The sequence below is a fragment of the Ambystoma mexicanum genome, chromosome 11 (assembly GCF_040938575.1).
Source record: "Ambystoma mexicanum isolate Mex_15411 chromosome 11, UKY_AmexF1_1, whole genome shotgun sequence".
Lineage (NCBI taxonomy): Eukaryota > Metazoa > Chordata > Amphibia > Caudata > Ambystomatidae > Ambystoma > Ambystoma mexicanum.
Window position 1 is genome coordinate 35,108,553 of NC_090934.1, and position 12,937 is coordinate 35,121,489.

General features: G+C 47.5%; 1 protein-coding gene across 1 annotated transcript in view; it reads right to left on the bottom strand.

Annotated features, from left to right (window-relative positions):
- LCK (LCK proto-oncogene, Src family tyrosine kinase) overlaps positions 1 to 12,937 on the bottom strand; it is a 544,660-nt gene that overhangs the window by 215,760 nt on the left and 315,963 nt on the right. The window contains exons 8-9 of the mRNA XM_069622474.1: positions 11,949 to 12,101; positions 6,686 to 6,865 (exon numbers count right to left, since the gene is read on the bottom strand). Of these exons, the coding sequence (XP_069478575.1) occupies positions 6,686 to 6,865; positions 11,949 to 12,101 (333 nt within the window). The remainder of the gene's footprint in view (positions 1 to 6,685; positions 6,866 to 11,948; positions 12,102 to 12,937) is intronic.

Sequence of the window (12,937 nt, forward strand, 5' to 3'; positions counted from 1 at the left end):
ATACACACACCATTCTGTAGATAGAGGGTGGATACATATACATACTGTCAGAAGCCTTTCCTTTCACTAGACAAATGCAAAAACGCAAGGAAGCAAAAGTCACACAGAGCAAGCTTGCGACCGCTTTATTGCAACTAACTATATGGAACGACAGGGAAGTATAAGGAACCTTGAAGAGCCGAGTACTACTAACCTCTAAAGAAAATAATACTATATATATATATATATATATATATATATATATATATATATATATACATATATATATATATATATATACATATATATATATATATATATATATATATATATATATATATATATATATATATATATATATATATATATATATATATATAAGGAAACCATATAATGACTGTAGTGAATTCACATGAAGCCACAGGCCTCAGAATAAGGGAAGAAGAGATACAGACTATACAGCACGAAGCACAGGGCCAGTTGTCACAGCCAAGGACAAGGGCGGGAGGAACATTCCTGGCTCCTGGGGCAGGGAGCCACTTGCGAAATAACAAACCAAAATCCTCACTAATTGCAGACCGTAACGTCCATTTTCAAGTCCTCACCCACGTAACTCAGCCCAGCCAAACAATGGCCATTTACCCATGGTGGGAAGACAAGCTGTCCCCAGCGAAGACAGATAGAATTGATACGTGCGTTGTCCACCAACGACTGCAGTTGGCAGGCACTCTCCCAGGCTAGGCAGCTATACCAGTGGCAAAAATGGGGACACACAGTCTTTCTCATTACCTTGAAAAGGTAAACAGAGCGCTGTGAAGAGAACAGGGTCCCAGGCCTGGGGAGACCCGCTCCAGCTAATCAGGGAGCACAAATCCTGGGTTGGTGTGTAATGGGGCAAGGGCCAATGGTCATCCTGCACCCATGCAACAATGTAGTAGATCGGTTTTGGGGAGTTAGACAGCTCATATAGGGGATACCTATAGGTGTTACTACCCGAACTAACCAATAGAGACAGCTCTTAGCTTTTTGGGGAAGGGTTGGAGATTGTGATGTCATTACTGGATAAAAGCTCGTGACGCAGGCTCAGGAGCTGTTATTGCCGGAGATTTTCTGTGTTTTCTGTATGATCCCTGTCTGTTTGGTAAGTAAAGGACAGTTATAATTTGCCCTATGGCTGAGTCCCCCTGCATTGCCAGGAGAGGGTTCGATGGGGCCTGGGTACTCTGCTAAGCGGTGATTTGTGAGGCGAACCCCTGGTCCTCTGGACTGCCTTACACTACTACTTCTCCACCCACTTCTCCACCCAATCTTGTACTCAGTCACCCTCATTTCACTCCCTCATTCACCTTCCACTCACTCTCTACACGTCCTCAAATACTCTCACTCACCCACCTTACCCACCTTACGCACATACTCACAACACAGTACCACTTTCACTCCCCTACCAATACCTCACCTTTTCTCAAAAACACCTCAACCCTCCAGCCCACAGTCCTTCCTCATTCTGGTCCCTTGGTCATCCACCTCCTCCTCCTCTGACCTCAGACAAACAAGCCTCACCTTTCTGTTCCCTGTCCCCCTTTTTATACTCCCCCTCCTTCTCCCATTGCACTTTATCCTGTAACCAATCTCGGCCTAACTTTCCCCTTTTTGCTGTGTGGGGCCGCTATGCCAGAACGATGGTAGCCTGCATTGGTAAATGTTACAGTTTATGTTAGGGGACATATGCCAAAACTTAGTCTGAGGTAAGTATTGGAAGGGCTTTGGAGTTTTGAAAGAGCCACTCTGTAGCACGGTGGTAATAGTCTCTCTTGTGCAGCTCCCTAGTGGCACAGTGTGTGTTGACATCTGGTAGTGCACTGCGTTTCTCGTGGATGCGTGGATCCTCTGCTTTGCTGTTTGGCGGTTCGCTCTCTTCCTGCTAATCGGGGAATCGAATGACTGGAATAGTCCGCTTAGAGGCTCTGATGGATGCAATCATGCGGGTGGACCACCCAGGCTTTTGATATCTGTGGATGCCCGGAATAACAACCAAATAAATGGACAAGCATTTGGTTTAAGAGGTATTGGGTGATTAAAAGTGGTGCTGTTCAGGTACATGCAGACATGTGGGGAGGGGACAGGAACTGGGGACCTCTCAACCAACACTGTCCCCTCTGGGGTAGGACTGGGTCTGGCTTCCACCCTGGTAGGCCTCTCACTTCAGGCCATGGCTCACTTCTTACCACCCTTGATGCTCAGGGTCCCCTTCTTTGGAATACACTACCAGCTCGGATACGGCAGATCCAAAGCTATACTGTGTTCAAACGAGCCATAAAAACTCACCTCTTTACCCTTGAATAACTCGCTTATGATTCCTCCCTCCTTTTCTGCCTCTTGTGTTAGTCTGTCTTGTCTCGTCTTCATGTGCGCCCTGAGGCCCACGGGTATGTGGCGCGTTACAAAAATTAAAATAAATAAATAAGGGGGGTTCCCATCCCCTCTTGACAAGGTCACATTACTGACCTGACAACTGTAAGTAACGTGGGCAGAGTGACAAGACTTAACTTTCAGGTAGGACTAGTAGGCTGACACATAGGTAAATGGAGTCCACACACCTGCCCACGAAAATATACATCGCACAAAACATATATATACATGTATTATGTTACACATGCTTATATCTATTGGTTCAAATAGGTTCTTAGGCACATGATGTACATTAGCACCCGGTGTGGGCACCGCAGCCAATCAGCTTGCTCAGATCTGGGGCTGCATCCCATGATCCAAGCCTGCATTCCTTGCAAGCTTGTAACTGCCACCATTCGCCCACCATCTTGCTTCCACCACCCAATCCCTCCGGTCGCCACTCCCTCCCCTGACCTTCTTGACCCCTCCTGATGCCTCTACCGGTGGCGCCACCATCGTTTCTGCATCCCAGGCTGCAATGGAAATGGGATAGAGGCTCTGCATGGCACCACACCTTCCATTTCCATGGCAGCCATCTTAGGTAAGTATTTCTCTGAATGAACGGGATGCCACGAGCATGCATCCTGTATATTCATACAAATTGATTGCCACCCGCAGTGTGGATTAAAAATCTTGGCTGCTGGTAGCAATAACACCCTCGCCGGCGTGCCGGATTGGGTGGTAGTGGCACCAGGCCCATCGTTAAGGTGAGCCCTCTATCCCAGATAGGCATACTCCACATAGTGACAAGGGGGGTGGGAGGGAAACAGACTGTCTAACAAAATAGTTAATAATGCCTAGTGCATGCACAGCACATAGCATAGTGTCCTAAAGACACAACCCACTCTTGGTATATACCGTAGGCCTTATATCTGGTGGTAAGTGCACAACACATATAGTGCAGAGGGGATGGGGATAAAAGGGAACCAGTCATTTCATCACCCAGGGAACTAGTCTTGAAGGCATTGATGGCCAACACTACACATTAATTCCTGCACTCAACGGAATAGCATTTGAATAATTTGTTTGTATTTCTTGATGAAATCATGTTAGCGATCTTTACAAGGAGTTGCTTTCAAGATTATTGTCATCAAGTTGCATGAAAGAAAGGTAGTACAAGTTCTAGATTCGACACTGGAGTGGCAAGTCCATGAACACAGGCTCTAAGCAGAGTGCTTGCTTTGTTCAATTATGTCGAAGGCTTTTTGAAGAATTTTTGTTGTCGCTATTATCCATGAGGTCTTTTGTCTGTTGATGAGGCATGGCCACCAAGTGGCTACTTCACACAGAAGTGTTGAGGAAAATAGATGTTTTAGATATGTTCTTCTGATACTTTGTGTTTCTGGGCATGACAGTAGGAGGTGCCTGATGGTTTCAGTCTGTGCTTGATTCTTGCAATGTCTGTGGGTACTTGTGGTTGAGAGGCCTCTGACTGCCCGGATTTCGTTTGATTCCAGAAGATTTAGACGTGCTCTTAGGAAGTAGTTTCTAAGTGCTCTGTTTGGAAATTTCTTCCGGAATTCCTGTGTCTGGTTTAACTTTTTTGTGTTTGCCGGAAGGTGCGCTATCAGCTTTTTTTTTGCAGCTATTTCTAAAGTGTGGATCCAGTCGAACTCTTCCATTTTCCTTTTTCTCTTTGACGGGTTTTGGAGCAGTTCGTCTTCTGAACTTTGTATTGCATCCAGTTTATCTTTGTTTTCTTGTGCCCATGCATTAAGGACTTTGCCGCAGCGCCCTGTAGTCTCCATGTTTATCAGATTGTATATCTCAGAGGGGTCCATAAGCAGGGTTTCCTGTATAGCATCATGCTGTTGCACTCAATCGTTGCTTTTAGCAAGAGCAGTGACAATTTGTGTCTGATTGAGGCCATTGGGGTTGATTTGGTATCCAGTCAAAATCTTGAAAAAAAAAGTCGAATGACAATAATCTTGAAAAATAAATCTCGAAAAAAAAAAAGTCGAATTCCCTCTTTTTTTAATTATATATTTGTTTTGGGGTCCGAGAATAAAAAAAATGGGTAAAACAAAAAAAAAAAAAAAAAAAAGGGGGTTTGGAGGGGTTCGAATAAAGAACGTCATAAAAAAAATTAGACTTTTTTTTTTCCAGATTTTTTTTCGAGATTTTGACATTCAACTTTTTTAAATTCGACCTTTTCACTATAAACCGGTTGATTTAGGCAGGTTTAGAACTGTTCTCCAAAAACAGCCTTCCAGTTTCAGCCAAATATTTTTCGGTATGGTCGACATCGCCTTATTCCATAAGTGAAGGCTTATGGGGGGAAAAAAGGTAAGTGAGGGGGGATAGCTCAGGGGCAACGCGTTTCTTTTGGAAGCAAGACAACACAGCGCAACACAGGTTCGAATCCCGATGGTGCGATTAGAAACCAATCTCTGGTATTAAACATGTTATGAAAGATTAATTATAAATAAAGTGTCTGTTTTATCCCACAGGTGTGGATTTGGTAGCATACAACATCAGGAAGGACAAGAGGGAACCCCAGTGAAGAGATCCAGAACCCAAATACCCAGAAGAAGAAGCAGCAGAGCAGGGGGGGCCCCAATGTTACTCAGTGGGAAATGCAGTAGTGACTTGCTCCCCAAGAATCTCACCCCCAGACCAAAGGGGAGTCTGGGGGTTAGTATCTTGAATAAATGTCCCTGGGAACTAGAGCTCTAAACTTAAGGCAGCAATTTCTTCAAAAACAGCTCCAGCAAGACAAAACAACCCAGGTAAATACAGTCGTCTTCCTAGGGGAGGTTTACAGGGATCCAGTGTCCGGGGACTTGAACCCTCAACCAGGGACAGCCCAGACAAGTAAAAGGAAGAACAAGCAGCCTTCCCATGATAGAGCCCCTAACTCCAGCCAGCAGTGGAAATACCAGCGGGGAAACTAGAGGAAGATGAGGGAACCCCTGAGCATGGATTCCAGATGCTCAGTGGACAAGGGAAGGGTTGCCTAGCCACAGAAACGGCCCCATGATGAGTACGAAGGTGGATGCGACCCCGGACAGGCCAAGGAGCAGATGAAGTGGGGTACTGGTGCCCACTAACCTTCCAAGCGGCGGAAGCTACCTTCTGCACAGTGGAAGAGCCTGGCAGGAAAACAGCACAGGGATGAAAATCTAGACCCAACATTCAAGTGGAAGCAGGAGGTGGAGGCAGAAAGCCAAGGCTGGTCTTCTATCAACATAAAAAACTGGGATATCCCCAAACCATGAAATGCAGCCTATATGGCCTGGGGAGGTGGTAAAATGGCAGGAAAATCTTCCAGAAGGTGTTCAGGTCTGCTTCTTCCAAGATCCAGAAGAGAGCAGCGAGAGAGAGAGTAGGGGCGGGGATAAACCTTAAATAACACTGCAAAAAGGAGCTGGCCAAAGCGGGGCAGCCAATCACTAAGGGGAGGCTGGAGAGAAAGAATTCCCATCAGGATGGCCGCTCAGTCCAGATCTCTCGCACAGGAAGTGAAACGGAGAGCCCAGGGACCAGTAAACCTGTTAGAACCAATATGGAGGCTGACATGTGGGTTCAGAATGAGACCATGTGATGGGAAAAGCCTTTTTAGGCCCTTCCTCATGGTTTCCCTGAACAAAAGAAGCCCTGACATACAATATCACTGAAGGTAGGGCTTTAAAAAATACACTGGCATCTGAATGGTTCCCAAAAAGTTATGCTAGGCTACCATTGTGGTAAAATGGCTTGCACCTCTGCTGAAGACAAAATAAAAGCACTGCTCCCACCAGAATACTCCCTAACACCAATGTGAGGTAATAGAAACACCCTAGAGCACAAATGGGGTGTTTGAGAGGCTCCCCTGGGACTGGGAGCCTTATCGGCGACCCAGGACCATATAACCTAAGTGGCTGAGGCACGTCAGGAAAAGACCCTCTGGCCACCAGAAATAAGTCAGTGATCCAAAAAATAGAGGGGGCAAGCAAAAGGATGAGGGGCCATAGAAAGTGGCCCCAGAATCCTCAAAACTATTCTGTCTTAACATCTAGGTCTGGAAGTTACCACATGCCCGGCGCTAATTGTAGTACAAGGCCTTAGCTATAGAGGTGGCCCTTTTTACCGTGCTGGGCCTTGTTAAAGATCCGGGTCTTCATATAACTCGGGCCCTATCTGTAAATATGGGCCTTACCGTTTGCCCGAGCCTTGCATTAGGTGTGGCCCTGTTTGCATGCCTGGCCCTTATAATAGGTTTAGACCTTAGCATGCGGCTTGCTTGTATGCAATGCGTTACCAAATGACTCAACCATACCATTTTCCATGAATTCAGTGACGATGTAGATGGGTTCCTCAGTCACCACCGCATACAGCCGCACGAGCCGTGGATGCTGCAGGTTCTTCATCAGATTGGCTTCTGCCAGGAAGGCATTGGGTGACATCGTGCCCTGCTTCAGACTTTTGATGGCTACCTTGGTGTGGCCGTTATAGTAACCTGTAGAGACAACAGGGTAGAGTAGAGATAGCAGGAGAGATGAGAAGAGTGGAGGCCTTAGACCCAGTGAGTAGATGCAAGGACAGGCGAAGCAATAGCAGGGCAGATGAGAAGAGAGGAGACCATAGATCAGGTGAGTAGATTCAAGGACATGTGAATAGGTAGCAGGAGAGATCAGAAAGGCTGAGACTTTAGACCCAGTGACAAGATGCTAGGACAGGCAACGAGATAGCAGGAAGGATGAGAAGAGGGGAGGTCAGGAATCAGATGAGTAGATGCAAGGACATGCGAAGAGATAGCAGGAAGTATGAGAAGAGGGGAGGTCAGGGATCAGATGAGTAGATGCAAGGACATGCGAAGAGATAGCAGGAAGGATGAGAAGAGGAGAGGTCAGGGATCAGATGAGTAGATGCAAGGACAAGCGAAGAGATAGCAGGAGAGATGAGAAGAACAGAGAACTTAGACCCAGTGAAATGATGTACGGACAGGCAAAGAGATAGCAGGAGAGACGAGAAGAGGGGAGGCAAGAGATTAGGTGAGTAGATTCAAGGACAGGTGAAGAGATAGTAGGAGAGATGATAAGAGGGGACACCAGAGATCGGGTGAGTAGATGCAAGGATGGGTGAAGAGATAGCAGGAGTGCTGAGAAGAGCTGAGATCCTAGATCAGGTGAGTAGATGCAAGGAAAGGTGAAGGTATAGGAGAGATGAGAAGAGGGGAGCCCAGAGATCAGGTAAGTAGATGCACAGACATGTGATGGAATAGCAGGAGAGATGAGAAGAGAGGAGGCCAGATATCAGGTGAGTAGTTCCAAGGACAGGCGGAGAGATGAGAAGAGAGGAGGCCAGATATGAGGGGAGTAGATACACTGACGGCTGAAAAGATAGCAAGAGAGTGAGAAGAGAGAAGGACATAGATCAGATGAGTAGATGCGCAGACAGGTGAAGAGATAGCAGGAGAAATGAGAAGAGGCGAGGCCTGAGAACGGGTGAGTAGATGCAAGGACAGGCTAAGGGATAGCAGGAGAGATGAGAAAAGAGGAGGCGAGAGGAGAAGAGAAAAGGCCAGAGATCAGGTGAGTAGATGCAAGGACAGAGGAAGAGATAGAAGGAGGGATGAGAAGAGTGCAGACCACAGATCAAGTGAATAGATGCAAGGACAGATGAAGAGATAGAAGGAGGGATGAGAAGAGTGCAGACCATAGATCAAGTGAGTAGTTGCATGGACAGGTGAATGGATAGTAGAGATGAGAAGAGAGGCGGTCATAGATCAGGTGAGTAGGTGCAAGAACAGGTGAGTAGATAGGAGAGATGAGAAGGGAGGCCAGAGATCAGGTGAGTAGGTGCAAGGACAGGTGACTAGATAGGACAGATGAGACGAGAGGAGACCATAGATCAGGTGAGAAGGTGCAAGGACAGGTGACTAGATAGGAGAGATCAGAAGAAAGGGAGGCCAGAGATCAGGTGAGTAGGTGCAAGGACAGGTGACTAGATAGGAGAGATGAGAAGAAAGGGAGGCCAGAGATCAGGTGAGTAGGTGCAAGGACAGGTGACTAGATAGGAGAGATCAGAAGAAATGGAGGCCAGAGATCAGGTGAGTAGGTGCAAGGACAGGTGACTAGATAGGAGAGATGAGAAGAAGGGGAGGCCAGAGATCAGGTGAGTAGATGCACGGACTGGCAAAGAGATACCAGGAGAGATGAGAAGAGAGGAGACCATAGATCAGGTGAGTAGATGCAAGGACGGGCAAAGAGATACCCAGAGAGATGAGAAGAGAGGAGACCATAGATCAGGTGAGTAGGTGCACAGAGAGGCAAATAGATAGGAGAGATGAGAAGAGAGGAGGCCAGAGATCAGGTGAGTAAATACAATGAGAGGTGAAGAGATATCAGGAGAGATGAGGAGAGTAGAGGTCTGATGAGTAGGTGTAAGGACAGCTGAAGTGATAGAAGGAGAGATGAGAAAAGAGGAAACCCTGGGTCAGGAGAGTAGATGTAAGGACAGTCAACGAGATTGCAGGAAAGATGAGAACAGACTGGACTCACGACCAGGTGAGAGGTGTAATGACAGGCGAAGAGATCGGACGGCAGTGGGGGAAGCAGCGGTGAGGACACATTGAGGCCAGCAAGAAGGTTATCCTGACCTGTTCTGAGTCTCCCAGAGCTGCCATCAATTAGCCTTAGTTGCCCGGCTTTATCCACAGCTGGTCTCAAATTTCTGCGCTACTATGTGTTATCATGAAATATCCTCCCTGATCCAGGATTGACTGAGATGCTCTTAGATACCGTAAGAGTTCCTGAACACCCTCTGGTTATCTTGATAATGCTATACGCCATCCCAACCTCTCCAAGGGTATCATGGGCTGCCTTGACTTTGCATGCCTTGGTGCCCAGCATTATTCTTTGCCACCCTTAGTTGTCTTGAACTACCCAGTCTTATGTTGAGCTGTGCAGAGCTTTGCTTACCACCCCAGACTTATCCCGCTAAGCGTCCTAGAGTTATCATGAACTGCTCAGAATTATGCCAAGCTTCTCAGAGTTATCATAAGCTTCTTAGAGCTATACTGAGCTGCCCAGAATTATGCCAAGCTTCTCAGAGTTATCATGAGCTTCTCATAGTTCCCCTAAGCTGCCAGAAGTATGCTGATATTCTCAGTGATATCACGAGCTTCCAAGAGTTATCCTCTGCTACCCAAAATTATGCCGTGCTTCCCAGATTTATTATGAACTACCCTGAGTTATCCTGAGCTGCCCTGAACTATGCTGAGTTTCTCAGCGTTATCATACACTGCCCTGAGCTGCTCAAAATCATGATGAGCTTCTCATAGTGATCACAAGCTTCTCATAGTTCCACTGAGCAGCCCAGAAGTATGCAGAGCTTCTCATAGTGATCACAAGCTTCTCATAGTTACTCCGAGCTGGCCAGACGTATGCAGAGCTTCTCATAGTGGTCACAAGCTTCTCATAGTTACTCTGAGCTTCCCAGAAGTATGCAGAGCTTCTCATAGTGATCACAAGATTCTCATAGTTCCACTGAGCTGCCCAGAAGTATGCAGAGCTTCTCATAGTGATCACAAGCTTCTCATAGTTCCACTGAGCAGCCCAGAAGTATGCCGAGCTTCTCATAGTGATCACAAGCTTCTCATAGTTCCACTGAGCAGCCCAGAAGTATGCTGAGCTTCTCATAGTGATCACAACCTTCTCATAGTTCCACTGAGCTGCCCAGAAGTATGCCGAGCTTCTCATAGTGATCACAAGCTTCTCATAGTTCCACTGAGCTGCCCAGAAGTATGCCGAGCTTCTCATAGTGATCACAAGCTTCTCATAGTTACTCTGAGCTTCCCAGAAGTATGCAGAGCTTCTCATAGTGATCACAAGCTTCTCATAGTTCCACTGAGCAGCCCAGAGGTATGCTGAGCTTCTCATAGTGATCACAAGCTTCTCATAGTTCCACTGAGCTGCCCAGAAGTATGCAGAGCTTCTCATAGTGATCACAAGCTTCTCATAGTTCCACTGAGCAGCCCAGAAGTATGCCGAGCTTCTCATAGTGATCACAAGCTTCTCATAGTTCCACTGAGCAGCCCAGAAGTATGCTGAGCTTCTCATAGTGATCACAAGCTTCTCATAGTTCCACTGAGCTGCCCAGAAGTATGCAGAGCTTCTCATAGTGATCACAAGCTTCTCATAGTTCCACTGAGCTGCCCAGAAGTATGCCGAGCTTCTCATAGTGATCACAAGCTTCTCATAGTTACTCTGAGCTTCCCAGAAGTATGCAGAGCTTCTCATAGTGACCACAAGCTTCTCATAGTTACTCCGAGCTGCCCAGAAGTATGCAGAGCTTCTCATAGTGATCACAAGCTTCTCATAGTTCCACTGAGCAGCCCGGAAGTATGCTGAGCTTCTCATAGTGATCACAAGCTTCTCATAGTTACTCTGAGCTGCCCAGAAGTATGCAGAGCTTCTCATAGTGATCACAAGCTTCTCATAGTTCCACTGAGCTGCCCAGAAGTATGATGAGCTTTGCAGCATTATCATGAGCTTACTAGAGTTATCCTGAGCTGCCCAGAATTATGCAGAGCTTCTCAGAGTTATCATGAGCTTCCCGGAATTATGCCAAGCTTTCCAGAATTAACATGAGCATCCCAGAGTTATCCTGTGCTATTCAGTATTATCCGGAGTTTACCAGAGTTGTCATAATCTGTTATGAGGTATAATGAGCTACTTCAAGTTGTTCTCAGTTGCTTAAAGTATTCCTAAATTGCCAAGACATGCCTTGAGCTGGCTTCAGTTGTCATGTGCTGCATGGGTTAATCTGAATAGCACCGAGTCATCATGAGTCACGCTTAGCTCGCTGGGGATATTGAGGACATTCTGGGGTGTTCTGAGTTCCCCTGGGTGTCCCCGCTTGAGCCGTTGCAAGTTATCTTAACCTACACGAGTACTCCTGAGCTGCCCCAAATTATGTCGAGATTCTCATTGTTATCCTGAGCTTCTCATTGTTATTCTGAGCTTCTCAGAGTTATCCTAAACTGCCCAGAATTATGCTGAGCGTCGCAGGGTTATCGTGAGATTCTCATTGTTATCCTGAGCTTCACATTGTTATCTTGAGCTTCCCGGAGATATCCCGAGCTGCCCAGAATTATGCTGACCTTCTCAGAGATACCGTGAGATTCTCATAGTTGTCCTGAGCTTCCCAGAATTATCCAGAGTTTACCAGAGTTGTCATGAACTGCTATGGGGTATAATTAACTACTTCAAGCTGTTCCCAGTTGCTTAGCTTATTCCTAAATTGCCAAGACATGCCTTGAGCTGGCCTCAGTTGTCATGTGCTGCATTGGTTAATATGGACATGATATTTTGGGGTGTCTGAGTCGCCCTGTGCTGCCCTGGGCGGCCACGCATGAGCGGTTGCAAGTTATCTCAACCTACGTGAGTAGTCATACGCTACTGTGAGATTTCATGCGCTACCCTAAGTGGCCCTGAGATACCCTGAGGTTCTGATGTTCCCTAGTGGACCAGGCATCAGCTGCTGACACCATGTCATGACTGCTATTGCTTGGCCTTCCTGGAGGAGCCTGGCCGCACCTTTCCACACCTCCCCGAACTGCCCGGCTCCAAGCTTGACCACCAGCTTCAGGTTCTGCCTGGGGATCTCCCACTCGTCCTGCCACCAGGGCTTCTGTGGCTTCTGGCTCTGGCAGTGCTCAGTGAGGCGTGTGCACAGCCCGTCCATGTCCTCTGTGGAAGAGATACGAGAATGGGTCACCAGGAGATTGGAAGAGGGTGTATATGCGAGAAAGGTGACACAGGAACATGGCTGGCAATCAGGGCGTTCAGGAGAGGGAACGGAGATGGGAGCATGGCAAGGGAGTGGGAGGGGCCTATGAGCCAATAGGCTGAGATGGGAGCATGGCTGGCAATCAGGGCGTTCAGGAGAGGTAACGGAGATGGGAGCATGGCGTGGGAGGGGCCTATAAGCCAATAGGCTGAGATGGGAACATGGCTAGCAATCAGGGCGTTCAGGAGAGGGAACGGAGATGGGAGCTTGGCGTGGGAGGGGCCTATAAGCCAATAGGCTGAGATAGGAACATGGCTGGCAATCAGGGCGTTCAGGAGAGGGAACGGAGGTGGGAGCATGGCAGGGGAGTGGAAGGGAGCTTATACGCCAATAGGCTGAGATGGAAGCATGGCTGGCAATCAGGATGTGCAGGAGAGGGAATGGAGGTGGGAGCATGGCAGAGGAGTGCTAAGGGCCTATACGCCGATGGGCTGGGATGGAAGCATGACTGGCAGTCAGGATGTGCAGGAGAGGGAACGGAGGTGGGAGCATGGCAGAGGAGTGGGAGGGGGCCTATAAACCAATAGGCTGAGATGGGAGCATGGCTGGAAATCAGGATGTGCAGGAGAGGGAACGGAGGTGGGAGCATGGCAGAGGAGTGGCAGGGGGCCTATAAATCAATAGGCTGAGATGGGAACATGGCAAGCAATCAGGACGTGCAGGAGAGGGAACGGAGGTGGGAGCATGGCAGGTGAGTAGGAGGGGGCCTATAAGCCAATAATAGGCTGAGATGGGA